The sequence below is a fragment of the Catharus ustulatus genome, chromosome 1 (assembly GCF_009819885.2).
Source record: "Catharus ustulatus isolate bCatUst1 chromosome 1, bCatUst1.pri.v2, whole genome shotgun sequence".
NCBI classification, from domain to species: Eukaryota; Metazoa; Chordata; class Aves; order Passeriformes; family Turdidae; genus Catharus; species Catharus ustulatus.
The window spans coordinates 94,665,958-94,680,711 of record NC_046221.1 but is presented as its reverse complement, the minus strand read 5'-3'; the positions used below and the strand labels follow the sequence as shown (position 1 = coordinate 94,680,711).

Here is a 14,754-nt window from a genome sequence, read left to right as displayed (position 1 = left end):
GAATTCTATAAAGTCTCCTGGAAACTCTGTCAGGTGTTAATGTGCTAATTAGAAAATAATTTACTAAACCCATGAAAGCAGTAATAAAAAGTTAGAATACTGCTCATTCACTCAGTAATACAGAACAAGTGCTTTAATAGCAAAGGCTTAAGAGCCAAAGGACCAGGCAGGTGCCTAATGCTTCATTAGGTTTTATAATTGAGGAAGACACTACAAATAACAAAAGCCCTGGTGCGAATAGTAATAATAAACCATTTTTGGAAGCTGGCCTTAGAAAACAAATAAAACACAACCAGCAGAAATTAAGAAGCCTGATCATATCTCACAGGTGAACCCATTCCAATACCCTCGTTGTACCTTGTGTCCTACACCAGATGGGGAAGGAGGGTGTGCACTGGAGCGCTCTGATGGGCCATGTGCTGGTAGCCAGCGGACACCACCTCCTCCTTGCTGACCTGCAGGACAGCTTTTACTGGCTGAAGAGCCTGGAAGATCCCTGAGGGGAGCTGCAATGAAGTCCTGCCTGGCTACGTGGCATGTGGGCCCTGTTAGAGAGTCTCTCCTTCATTCTGCACAAAATCTGTCGTTCATTACTGAAATCAGCCCCGTATGGCTGAACTAGCAACAGGCTTGAAGTCACCGGAGAGAGAAAAAAGGTGAGGGCAGCCAAACTGTTTGGAATGCAGCTAAAATACTTCAGAGAGTTTAAGGTTAAAAGGGATCATTGGATCACATACTCTGACCAGAGGCCAGTTAAGTCTTACTACCAGTCCCAAACCGACCTAAGGAGCTTGTTTGTGATTAAAACCATTACATTATCTCAGCTCCTGACCACTGATTCTTCTTTTATGTTCTTTTCTACCATTTCAAAAAGCTTTAGCACAGCAAATCTTGCAGATCTTTTTGACAAATTACTATGTTCAGAACATATCATTATGAGACTTCCTCCAGCACTGTAATGTTCTGGCAAGTCTCTCCTGCACCACTTGATCTTTAATGTCAAGAGGCACACGCCTTGTGGTACGATCAGTTCCCATTAATACACACTGTAACACTGGTAGTACATCCAACAGTCAGGCTGGACACATTGCACTCATCCATAACAGTTTGCTTGACATGATTTTTAGGTAACTTTTTCTAAGACATAAGCTCTCATTCCAGAGGTATGGCTTGTATTACTGGAAAATGTGACAGTAAATTTAGCCTGCACATTTGGCAGTTTGAAAGTGTTAATTTTACTAAGCAGTGAAGATGACATTGCAGTTGCTCTCACAGTAGTTTACTAAGTTACCATTTAGCACATCCATAGATTTTATTAACAGTGAGTTTATTTTGAATCTCTGGTAAAAATCTTGAAAATGCTGAGCCTGCAGAAACATGCACACCCCAAAACCATGAAGACTAGCCTCTGAAAACGCTTCTATCTTTCAGAAATCAAAAACTATTTATCTATTTAAGACATTGACCATTCAACAGTATTAGCCATTAGAAATACATATGGTATTAACCAAAGGACTCAGAGACCATTTTGCAATTCTAAGCCTATTAGATTAAAAACAGGATCCATGATGTTTCTGCAGTTACTTTTATCAATTTATGTGTTACTGATAAGGCTATCAGAATTGTTTTATAAGTCGAGGTAATTGACATTAAGGATATCTTTTTTATTTCTTTATCAAAACATTTTCGTATCTTTTTCTACTGTTCTGCCTGTGGTTTATGTCAGAACAGTCAAGAACAGTACAGGTCATCCAGCTTGGTCTTTTGAAAATGTACAGAACACGAATTTCTTTCTTTACTTCTTAATAACTTACTTTCCATTCAAAGATTTATTAAACCCCAAACTTAGCTACTTCCTCAGCCAACTCCGCCAAGATCCCATGGTGCAAATTAGCCAGACTTCATTAAAAACAGTCTAGCTTTGCTCGGAACAGAGCTTTCCCCACGGCCCTCAGCGATTCCCGCCACGCGATGCCAGCACACACCTGGCTGCTCCCAGGTACGCGGGGACGCTCACCCAGCCCCGCCGCGCGCTCCGCTACAGCTGCGGCACCGCCTCAGAGCCATCGCCAGCCCGGAGCGGCTCCCTGCCCCTGCTCGTGCCCCTTCTCCTCCAAATCCCCCTCCGCTGCCGCACGCCCCGCGGAACCCCCGTCCGGGGGCTGGAGCGCAGTGCCAGCACCTGCAGTCCCCGCGGCCACCCACCCACCCACCCAGCCACCCCCGGCACATTCCCGCTCACGCCGCGGGGGATGCGGCGCCGACGCGGCCCCCGGCAGCGGGCGGGCGGTGCCCCTCACGCCGCCGGGCGGGCGGGGCCGCGCTCCCGGCATGCCCGACGGGGACGCTCCGAGGGTGGGTAGGTGGGCGGAGGGAAGGAGGGCGGGAGGGTGCGCGCCCACCTCGCCGCCGCTTCCCATTCCCAGGCGCTTCCCATTCCCACCCGACGCGGAAACCGGCGCGCAGCCGAGCCGCTGTAGCCGGCGCGCAGGGCGCATGCGCGGGCGGCCGGGAGGGCGGGGGCCGGCGTTCAGCGGGGAGCGCTCCGGCCGCCGGTGCCGCCCGCACTCCGCGCTCCCGCCCGGCGCCGCCGCTACTCGGGACCGGCGGCCGCCGCGCACAGCCCGCACCCTCTCCGCCCGCTCCGCGTCCGCCCTCTGTCCTGCCCCGCCATGAAGTTGAGCAGCCGCGGCCGGGGATGCTGCGCGGGCGGCAGCCGGGAGCGCGGGCCGCCGCCGCGGAGCCCCTTCGTGCACCAGCTGCGCCTCAGCCCCCTGGAGAAAGCCAAGGTAGGGGCGTGCGGGCCGGGCCGCCCTCCCTCGCCGCCGCCGCCTCCTTCCGCGCGTCCCCCGCGGCGCACCGGCCGCCGGGCCGCGTCCTGCGGCGGGCGGGGGCTCCGCGCCGCCGGTGCTTTGTGAGCCGGCGGAGCCGGGCAGCGGTGCTGGGCGTGTGCGAGGCGAGGCGGCTGCCGCGGGCGGCCGGGCCGGGGGCGGCCGTGATGCTCTAGTGCGGGGCGTGCGCCTCAACTTGTGCTCCCATGCCTTCTTCAGGGGGAAAAAAACTGTTGGGGTTTTTGTTGTTTGTTTGTTTGGGGGTCTTTTATGGGTTTTGTTGGCATTTTGAGGTTTGGGAGGGTTTTTTTTTCGTTTTTCTGGTATTCAGGTTTTTTTGTGTGTTGGTTTGGGTTTTTTGTTGTTTTATGTTTTGTTGGTTTTTTTTGTTTTTTTTTTTTTGATGGGCGGGGGCGCAGCCCTGCGGAGCCGCTCTTTTTCAGCGTCAGGTTCAGGTAGGCATTAACCTGGGCCGAGACATCCCGGTGCAGCCCAAGTTTTGCCCCTGGGTAGATAGTCCCTGCGGCGCAATTTATGTATATTGTGCAGGTAGCGGTGAGGCTACAGGAAGCGGTATTAAAATGCAAATTTGCAGTTGTGTGGCTTTTTATTTCATTGTTTGGTTTTAAGGGTTTTCTTTTTTTTTTCCCCTTTTCCGTGCCTCTGCCTCGCCTCGCACAGTGGGCAGTAAGTGGTTGGGTATTCAGAGGGCATGGCCCTTGTCTTAGGCTTTCGGTAAGATCTGGGTCACTTGCTGGAGGAAGAAGTACCGTCAGAGGCTCACCTAATGAGAGACTGGGCATTTCTGCCGCTTCCATCGCTGTAATTCTTCAGCTTTGTTGCTTTTGGGAGCCTGACAGCCTTCAGTACCTGTTAACATTGGAAGTTATGATTCACTAATATTGAACCCCTTGGGTTAGATCCAGCTTTGATTTGCCTTTGAGTGAAATTCATTGTTGCAGTGCCCTGTTGCTGCCCAGATGATTATTATGAGGTATGTATGGACTGACTTTAAAAACATTAGAATGTACCTCATGTTACATATCGGCAGCCCAGGAATTTATAGTACACTCCAGTAGAAAAGGTTTTAAGTTTTTATACAGTTGCCCAGTATGTATTCAATGGTTGCTCATAAATTGTTGCTTGAGCTGGAAAAGGGAGAAAAAGCTTGTGTCATCTGTTTCATTTAGTTTCTATCTAGAGCTTCCTCAATAAATTGCATGGTTGTAAAGGTTTCCTTTCCACGTACCGTACTTTGTTCCTGAAGTCGTGGTTAATACACAATTAATGAGGTAGAAGTCTTTCAGGCAGCAGCGAGAAGCACATGTTTATATGGACTCGGATTATCTCCAGTTATAACAACTATTGTTGCTTTCTTCTTACAAGAAATTTTAATAACAGTACTGGGAAAGGACAGCAGACTGGTTTTTTTTATGGTTTTTGCAATAATAAGTCTCATAGAACCTGCTAGCATTGCCGATCTGATGTTAGTCCTGGCGCCTTGAGAAGCTTTGTCAGTGAAGTGACTGGTTGTAGAACACACCTGCTTTCTGCGTGGGCTGCCCTGCTCTAGGTGAGCTTTGCCAGTGGATTTCAAGGATTTGTTGTTCTCAGTGGAGATGAGATGTGTTTAAACTGCTGTGGTTTGTCACAGTGTGCAGGCCAAAGGAACAGCCTCCTCACCAAAGTGTCTCGGACTTGCTTTTTAGGCGAGCGACCTTTCACTGACACAGGCAGCACAGAGTTCTTTAACCCAACCTCCCTTCAGTCTTACTGTTGCAGTTTCGCTCAGAAAAAGCCCATAAGCTGGCACACAGAACTGTGTAGATTTTTTTTCTCGGCCTTAGTCATGCTTTTCCAGCCTCTTCACCGATTAAAAGTTGTGCTTGAGACAGAAGCTGTTAAAGCAGAGCTGTGGAACTGCTCCACTTGAGAAGGAATGCTCCCCAGGTGAATCACAGAAGTGTGCACTCTCCTCTGTACAGCCTGGGAGAGCTCCGGAGGGCTCGGTGTGAACTACTGCAGCTGAACTCACTTCCTGTTCAGCTGCAGACATGTGTTGTGTCACAGGCTTTTCTGTGTGTCCTGTGAATCTAACGGGGATTTCTGGGATTGCACAGGCTATCGAGGAAGGTCAGGAATGTAGGTACGAGAAGTAGGGGACCCAGGGGACTGGGGGACAAGGCTACTTTGTCCAATGGTCTGGTGTCTGTTGCTGATGGTGTGGCAGATAGCCCCATTATCTTTGCTACAACCTTGTCCTGCACTCTGCAAGAGGTTAGATTAGCTTCTTTGTTCATTAATGCAGCTCAAAAGCAGATGCTTTTTAGCATGTTCCAACCTGAGACTGTGGTAGTGAAACAAACGTAGAAAGTGAGAAGGCAAAACAACCACGAGGAGAAAGAACACCAGTAAAAACAAATCCTTTTGACTGTCAAGGAACTGTTCACATCACCTTTCATTGACTATAAAAACTGGAAGATTATAAGAGCGTAAAAGCAGTAAGACTGTTTCTACAGTGAGTTTCATCAGTAGAAATGATGGCTATTTTACCCTGTACTGAGGGTGACAGTGGGGGTCATTCCTGAAGCTACCTGTTTTATTTCAGGACTATAATAAAAAGATTCTTTTTGGGAGAAAGACAGACGTTATTTTATTAACCATGGATTTTTTACTCATACTGATATCTTCTAGGCACCTGTCATGCAAGTCCAAGCTCTTGATTCAACTTATTTTACTGGAGCTGTCACTAAGCATCTGTATCTTCTTCCCCTGCTGCTTCAAAATATAATACAAAGCCATTTTCCATTCTTCTAGTGTTTCTGGTCCTTTTATTTCACCAGTGCTGGTGTTCATTTGGTGCCTTGGTGAGCGGATTTGGCTCATTACACCAGCATATCATTGTGTTTTTGTGTTCTGTTTCTTTTGCTGGGATGGCTGTGTCTTTTCTCACTAATGAGCTATATTGGCTCATTGCTAGGTCACATAAGTGTTAGAGCTGACTCAAGGGGAGGATTGACGAGAGAGTGAACAGGACCAGTCTTTCACAGCAGAGATATGTTAGATTGGCTAAGCTGCACAGGAAAATTTCTCCTTCTGTATTTATCTCCATAACTGTGTCTGTTGGGGAACTTGCGGAGTGGTAGAGTGGGTAGTGAGAGAATTGTTGAGGGATGAATTCCTAGCTCCTTCACTGCCATCTTTGAGTTGAGCTATAGGGACGATAATAGTGGGGAAGTACAACTGTGGGGTAAGATGTAATTTCTATCTGATAAGTGTACAAGAAAAATTAAAGCCTCTGCCATGTCCAATAGTATTTCCTTTCTCAGTATTGTGACTGATACTTTGTAAAAAGTCATGGAAATTTTGTTGGGAATAAACTGTATTTAGTGATGTTTCTTAAGGTATTGGTAATTTCCAAGTTGCATTTTTTCACCTTCCCTGTGCATGAGAGCTATGATAGTGGTTTTCAAGACAGGAAACAGACCTAGAGAAGTAGAAACAAGGGTACTCAGTGATTCTCTTGCTCAGTGCTTAGATACTAGATATCTAGATCCAGTAGGACTGGATATTTTAGAGAACTTAAAACTTGAGTTCACCTTCATTGTGAGGTCGTGCTTCAATCTGAATGCAGTCTCTCTAAACAAGGAGAAACATAACGATACCTATTTTGTTTAAGTGACTTGCTTTACATCAGGTTTAAGCCCTTCTGATGGAAGAAGGGAGATCAGTTTCCCAGGGCAGCCTTCCATTGCAAGCTGTCCGTAGGTCTTTCACAGTATACACTGCAGCTTCTGGAAAGCTAAGTTGGATGCTATAGACCAGCAAATGTTTAATAAGCTGTAATCAACCCCCTCTTGAGATTTCTTTGGTCGTGAGCTGAGCCGCTCAAAGTACAACTCCAGGTGGACCTCTAGGGGTTTTTAAATGTATCTCAAAACACAGGTGTTATGTGGCTTAAACTTACTACCAAACAGTGTTCCTAATTTTGATGGAAGACATGTCTCTATCAACATCTCAAATATGTTGGAATGTGATCAGCAAAATAGTGTTCACGTAAGGCCAGAGTGTGTGCCTCCTGCATTCTGATCTCTGACAGTGGCCAGTGGAGACAGGATTGTCTCCTTTTTTCTGTCTGACACTGTTGCTGTGCATAGGCTTTACAGCATAGAAGTTTTCTTACCTGAGGAGATGTCTGAACATAGATATAGACTGAACTACTTTTCAAATGTTGGCACCTTTCTTGATTCCTAACTTTCTTCAGGAGGTAGACCTACTTTTCTCTGCTGCCAAATTTCTTGTGTGAACAGGTACTGAATTATTGCCTGCTAAAAAGAGGCTGGTGTCACATCCAGACCCTGTACATTTGGTGCATTTGCTTCTTGCTGGCCATTACCATCCCCACTGTCTCTGGAAGACCAAGAGGCCTTTTCTGCACATTTATGCCATATTTTATGGCATTATGGATGCAACTTCTGCTTTCATTCTGTGGCACGGCATTAAAATGATCTTTGGTACAAAGGATTGGTACAGAGAGTCATGGGATGGAATCTCTCACTACCAGTCACCTACCATTCAGCTTTGCCCTGGAGTAGGAGAGGACTTGGAGGAGTGAGAGGGAGGGAAGAGGTGTGAATCCCAAAGGTCTGTGTCCTGACCTGCATTTTGTTTCACTTATTTCTTAGTGGCTGGTCCTTCTAATTTTGCACACTCCATAATGCTCCTCTGTTGGCTGTCGGACATGGTGATCTTGTCAGAGTTGTGCAGAGTTGTGTGAGCTGGTGTACCTTTGATGCTCACCTGACCATTGTAGTGTGTGAAGTTTTACTGGTTCATCTGGGAAACTAGCCTATCTTAAAAAAAATTATTCCTTTTTCTGTCAGTTCTGCAAACTGAAGCCAAGTCTGTGTAGGGGCTGGAATCCTGTTCTGGAGAGTGAGATTGTGATTGTTACGAGATGATGGTGCCAGTCTGAACCATCACTGTAAAATCCAGCTGCAGTGGACTGGTAGCTTAGGGCTTGGAAGTGGTATCTTGGGCTTTTCTCCTGCTGTGTGTTCCCTGCCTCTACCCTAGATTTACAGATTTGTGCACCTACAGAGTAAGTTGGTTGTTGAGCTGTTTTGGATAGTGAGGAAGTGGAAAATGACCTGCATGATGACTAGCTCTGCATCAGGGAAGAGAAAAATATGAATTAATCTTTCCACAGCAGCCTGGAGATGCATCAGATTAAGCACAACATGAGACAGCACCTTATGGCTTGTTACTCATCCTTGCCCAGCTATTGTGATATTGAAAAGTGTGCTTTTTTTAACCTTATCTGGCATATCTGGAATTGAATGGTATCTTGCTGTTTCTACCATTAGATATTTTTAAGTTAAGAAATGGTATCAGTTTCTAGGAATTACTGCCATTTTCAGTCTGAAATTATGTTGGAATAATGCTTTTTTAAAATTATTTTTATTTTGCAGATTGCCTTCATGACCTTGACTCTGTTTCCTATCCGACTCTTTTTTGCTGCTTTTATGATGTTGCTGGCCTGGCCTTTTGCATTCATTGCTTCGATGGGATCTGACGAGCAAGAGCTTGAAAAGCCCCTCTCCTGGTGGCGAAAGTGAGTCACTAATGTGGTGAAATACTAAGAGAATCATTATATAGTTCAGCAGTTTGAAATAGAGGAGATGGGAAATACCTTTTACTTGTCTCAGAGATCTAATTTTCTCTTGAAAAGAAAATGTAAAAATTATTAAACACTTTCCTCAGCTGGGAAACTAGAAATGCCTCAACTCTTTGATTTGCCAGCTGACCCAAGAATTGCACTAGAAATCTCTGGTTTCTTATCTTTATTGAGGATGTAGTGTGAAGCTTTGTTGTGGCATCTTCAATTGCATTGATTCCTGTAATGTCAACTTCTGATTGTGAAGATTGACTTTATGGAATGTGCCCTGATTTCATATTCTGAATTTTTGTTCTAAACTGCTTCACCCCATTGTCTTCTACTCTGTGATGAACTGATAAAACCTGTGTTCATTCCCTGAGGGCTTGCCCCATACTTTGGTGCTTATTACAAGTTTGTGGTTGCTTTGATATTGCAATGCTAATTAAGGTAGAATAGAAGACAGTGTCCTCCCATCCATGAAAACTGCTATTTAAGGAGCAGGAATGGAGGGGCGTATCACCTCTTCTCTAGACAACTTTAAAATTAGGAGCTGGCACTACCATGAAGGAAGCTGATTGTGTTTTGCATCACAGGAGGGAAGGAGGCATATCACTTTACATTTCATTTGGAGCAATATCAATACAATAACTAATGGAATAATTGGCTGCCTTCAGTCTTTCGTACAGTTATTTTGAATAACTTTTTAGCTTCTCCCTTTCCCATTTAATCTAGTTTTCAGTGTTACCCTGCTCTCCTTCCTCCAATCCCTATAAGTGTTACAATTTGTGGTGTTCAGTTTTTGTACTTTGTTCAAAATTTCTCTTTTCATGACCGTCAGACAGTCTAAAAAGACAAACAAAACTCCACCAAAAGAAAACAAAAACAAAAAAAACCCCAAAAACTCTTCCCTACCCACCGAAAAAAAAAAAATCAAAAAAATCCAGAAGAAACAAAAGTCCAAATCGCTTTAGGAGAAGATGGGGAAGTTGAAGAAAACAAAATATTTCCAGGGCTCTTATATGTATTCTGTAGACTTTCCTATATTTGAGAATCTCTGCCCTACATTTGTCTCCTGTTTTGTTTGGATAAACTTGAAACCAAGAATCAGGGTAAGTGCATTCTGGCAATATCCTAATAGCATATTTTAGGATTCAATTTTTTAGAGCTTTTTAGGTGTTACTGGAAAACCTTGTTAAGCGTTGTGTAGAAGAAACTTGGAAGTCATGGTCTGAATTAAAATAAATTATGAACTAAATGCCAATCTTGGAGACTAGAATGAATTAGTATGCAGGTATAAAATGAAGTTGAACAGCATATTACCTTGAAAGTAAAGTTTTAAATCATCTGAGAAGGAGAAGAACAAAGTGTGTGCAGTGTTCCAGCTATGTTTTAAGCATCGTATCCTATCTGAACTTTGGTTGTGCCTGTAATTTTTCATTTCATTATTTTAATGTGTTCCTGTGGCAACATAACTACTTTCCCAACTCTTTACAGGATAGTGGATGTTTTGCTGAAAGCAATAATGAGAATGATGTGGCTTGCTGGTGGATTCCACTGGATAACTGTCAAAGGCAGACGGGCATTGCCAGCAGAAGCAGCAATATTAACGGTGGCTCCCCATTCTTCCTACTTTGATGCCATTCCAGTAACTATGACCTTTGCCTCCATCGTGATGAAAGCAGAAAGCAAAGATATTCCTGTTTGGGGAAGTAAGTTGGTAGCTATTTCATTTTTCAATTAAAAGAGATTGCTTAGGAAGTTCACTGGGTGTGTGTCAGAAGGACTGAAACAGAAAGGAAATTTTGTTTTAATATATGGTGAGATTTTTTTTTTAATTGGTCTACTCTGAATGTCAATGAAAAAATTGACAGAGGGGGAATGTTTTTTCCACTTTCTCCAAAGTTGAATCCTCATATGAAGTCCAAAGCAATCCAACAGAACTCAATTTGCAGTCAACTTGTAACATTTTAAGACCTACCAGATGGAAAAGCAAATTAGGATGGGGCTATGGAAGCAAAGACTGATGTTAGGGATAAAGTCTACTGAGATGGTGTAAGTTGGGGTGCCATGCCAGAAATGTTTTAGGAATGTGGTCTGCTCTAATTGCTACCCTGCCTTGAGGGCGTGCTGCTAATCCTTTACACATCAGTAAGTTAGTTTCAGGCAGAGTGTGAGAGATGAGCACAAGAGCAGATTGTTGTGCACTTGGGTTTAATAATGAGAAAAGCAAATGCCTGAATCAGTAGTGCTTGAAAACTATCTTTGGAATTATTCCTGTAAGTTCTCACAAGTGTTTGAGAGACACCTGTGATTTTTGATGCAGTTGTGACAGGCAAAAAATTGTGTAAGCTTTTGGGCTTGTAGACTTCTAACCAAAGTCTGTGTGGAAGTGTTTTGGAGAAACCTACAATCTTGTGTCTGGTGACCAGCAAAGTTCAAAGTATATTCCCGTGTCTCATTGTGGTTTTTATGGATAATACAAAGTGACAAAACATTTTACTTGACCATAGGCGGAACTCTTAAATTTAAAAGTCTAAGTGAAAGCTTTGAGTTCCTTTGCACCTAAGTGGAATTGAGCTGTTGGTTCTGACATCCTTCTAAAATTTAATTAGACAATGTGTTTTTAAGGTCACATTCAAAACCAGAAGAAAGGACCACAAAGGGTAAGTGGTTAGATATGGAGGTTTCATATAAGGAATCTTGTCATATAAGTGTCTGCCTGAATGAGGTAATTCAGGCTGGGTCTGTAGTTGTATCTTAATTCCATTGACTATCTTACTAATGGTGTTTAGAAATTTGTGGCAGTGAAAAATCCATATAAAAATTAATAGATACTTTGAACAAAAAGTACACAGGCAGGCATGTCTTTTTGAAAACGAGTGTATGCAAACAAGCATAGTGTCAAAACAAAAAGAAATTGAACTCCCTTGTTCAGTACTGAAAGAAGATACTCTTGTAAGACCGTAAGCTGGCAGTCCTGTACAGCATAGGTGTTTCCAGGCCAACTTGGGCCTTAGGAGCAGTCCAGACATAGAAGCAGGGGCTGATTTATCTTCTTTCTCAGGTGACTCAGTTGACTGTTTAATGATTGCTGGCTCAGCAAAATAAAAGTAGTCTGTGTGGAACTCCCTTTGACTTGAAGGTGGTCTGTCTGGAGGACCTAAATTAGAGGTAACTCCAGCCCATGTTGTGCTACTGCAATGTGATGTAATGGCAGAATGGCATTTGACAGTGCTATAATTGCTACTTAACTAGCCCATGTAGTACATTCAGCAGGAACCAGGAGAATCTGTAGGGATATGGAGATTGTAGTTCCCCTGATGTGACACAAATAATGTGTATCAAGTAGATCAAACTATTTTCTAAGTATCTAATTTAATTTTGAGGTTATTTTTGCAGGATTTTATTGAAAGTCTAGACTTTCTGCAACACATTTAAAAAGTCATTCACTTTGTTTAGTTCATATGTGAGTAAAACCAGTTACAGAAAGAGAACATGTAGTGATCTGATGGAATATTACTGGAATGTACAGTGCAACCAAATAAATGAATGTTTTGTCTTGTATAGCTGCATTTGTTTGATGCTGTGCAGCCCCCAAAGTTATGTAGTCACTTGTGAAGGGTTCTTAAAAATGCCAAGAAGTGAGGCAAACCGAAGGTCGAAACTGAGACTGAGAATTCAAAAACCATTTTTGTTTTTAGGGGTGGACTTTTAGGTGAGCAACATTAATTACAGCAGTTTGTGTTAACACTAGTATTCACTGTATTGATTAGTTTGGCTTAAAAATTAGTGAGAACTTTCCAGTGAAATTGTGATTTATTTATCTCTTCTACTTCTTTGAGAGAAGTTTTCTGTGCTGACTATCCTCTCCTTTAATCCAGTATTTTAATCCCAATGTTATTTACACTTCTCTACATGCACACACATTAAAAAATCCATTTCATGTTATTGGATCAGTGATATTTCTCTTATGTTTGTGATAATGTGCTCATGTTTTTATTGGATTACCTGGTGAATTGTCAAACACTCTAGACATTCATCCAGAGTTTATAATAGCAGTCAGAATTGTTGTGTTCTTCAGTTTTGTAAGTCTTGCAAGCTTGGTATACCATCCTCAGTAAGGTTTTGGAGCCAGTCACTGATAATCCTAACTTTATCTCTTAAGTCTTGTTAATGGTTGTTCTGAATCTTCTGGGAAGCTTTGAATAAAGTACATTCATTTAACTAATGATATAGACTTAAACATGTAAAAAATTAAGTGGGAGAGGAAATAAAGATAATTTCCAAGGATGAGGACTTTGGGTGACGAGTACATCCTCATCCAATATATTCAAGTGTGGTACAAATAAATTGACTTTATAATGACAGTGTTTATTGTGACATTGTACCTTGTATGCCAGAGGGATCAGGTGCTTTAGCAGGCACAAAATGATCTGATTGCTAAATGGTTACTAAGATTGGTTCTGCAAGTATTTCAATAGGCTTCTGGAACAGCTGCCTGTATTATTGTACCCTTAGTTTACCAGTTGTGGAATATTAAGCTTCTGATCCACTTGAAAGTCCAGATGGTTAAAAGCCTGTTCTTTATGGGATTGGAAGTACCCCACAACTGTTTTTGTGTGTGAGGGTTGTATTGCTTTCTAACTTGAAGGCAGCTCTCCTGATTTGCAAAGTCCAATTTCAGAAGCAGACTTACATCTTGTGATGTTTACAGATATCTTCATCCTTTTTAGGAAAGCAAAGAAAACCAGATTTTAAAATGCTCTTTGGTTCTGAGAGAAGAGTTATGAACTCTTCAGTCAGTGGTCAGTAGTGAAAAAATTATCCATTTGGCACACACACAAGGTTAACAAACTCTGGGGAGGAACTGCTTGCCCAAATGGAAACTATTTCAATGATCATAAAAAAAAATCAGTATCTGAAAAGTAGAGAATGCCAAACAGATGGAATATGTCATGATGCTGAAGGAAGATGTATGTTTTTACACAATGACTTTCCAGGGTTTTGGTAGATTGGAGATGTGACCTTTTTGGACCACTTAAGTCTTACAGTGGGAAAATTACTTGTAGGAGTCTGTTATACCTTACATGGTCTAAAGAAGTCAGATCCATTTATCTGTACAGATCCTTCAACTTCCCTGTTTTGTGTACTGAATCCCACTTCAAGTGAGGACAAGGTTTGTGCATAAATTCTGGATAGTTATGCTTCCCTGTCTTATTTTTGGCTGTTGAAGCACCCTGGATAAAAGTGTTTTTTCATTGCTGAAATGATTGGTCCTGCTGCAGAAATGCTTCAGTAAGAAAGAAAAGGGATTGATTGGTAAATATGAATTGATGGGGACTTGGGACCACTTTTATGATCTGAATATTTTCAGTGGTCTGAACTCTTAGAAACGAAATATAAGTGAAAGGTAATTCAAACTTTAGGCGACTTCTCAACATCTCGAACACCACTCTCTGAAAAGGAGAGGGAGTTGGTTCCTGTGAAATGTACAGAATGATATGTTACCATAAGTTTATAAAGGGGAAAGAGATAGTTTGTGTTTAGTGGAACACAGCAGACCTACAGAGAAAGGGAGAATCATACAGTGCTATAAAATGATCAATTCTGTTGTAGGTTATTTTTTCCACATCTAGTAAACTTGTGAATTTTTGTTCAAGCTCATTTTTTGAAAGTGCATAATGGGCATTTCTCAAGCATCATGTCTAAAAGATGAGAATAAGTAAATCCAGGGGGAAGTATTTATGCTTGGCTAGCTGGATATGTTTCCATCTCAAAACTTAAAAGGTGCCAAATTACCCACCAGCTCTGTTGTCCAACCTAATCCTTTATTCCTGCATCTCAAGTGCCCCATCACCTATTCCAAAGCACACTAGAAGAGAATTGTGGTAGACTCATAGTTCTTCAGTGAGAATCTCGCATTTAAATGCTTCTGAGATTCACCAAAACAGTCTGTGAAATCCTTATGAAAGACTTGTTCTCAGGTGAAGGCATTACAGATTTCTTCTTTTATGCGCTGTAAATCAGGGCCTTAAACACTTGAGGTCACCAGGATGAATGCCAACATTCTGTGCTATGTCAGCACTGTAGCCTGCCTTGAGCACACACTTGAGCTCCCCATTTCTGAAGAGCATCTTGAAGCTGTTGCCAAGCTTATCCATTTCATCTCCTTTAAAACCCTCTGTTTCAAAATTCAATGTTTCCCTCAGACTGTGGGCACCCAGATGGTCCTGCAGGATTTCAATCTCACAGAAGCTCTCTGAG

The 14,754-nt window shown here is 42.7% G+C and overlaps 1 protein-coding gene across 2 annotated transcripts in view; it reads left to right on the top strand.

Moving 5' to 3' along the window:
• The first annotated feature begins 2,585 nt into the window (after nt 1-2,585).
• LOC116996729 (lysophosphatidylcholine acyltransferase 1-like) overlaps nt 2,586-14,754 on the top strand; it is a 65,692-nt gene continuing 53,523 nt past the window's right edge. Inside the window, exons 1-3 of one of the 2 annotated variants that reach the window (XM_033060686.1) lie at nt 2,586-2,789; nt 8,303-8,445; nt 9,985-10,199. In XM_033060686.1, the coding sequence (XP_032916577.1) occupies nt 2,673-2,789; nt 8,303-8,445; nt 9,985-10,199 (475 nt within the window). In that variant the 5' untranslated portion in view covers nt 2,586-2,672. The remainder of the gene's footprint in view (nt 2,790-8,302; nt 8,446-9,984; nt 10,200-14,754) is intronic. The other variant, XM_033060694.2, reaches the window with a different exon arrangement.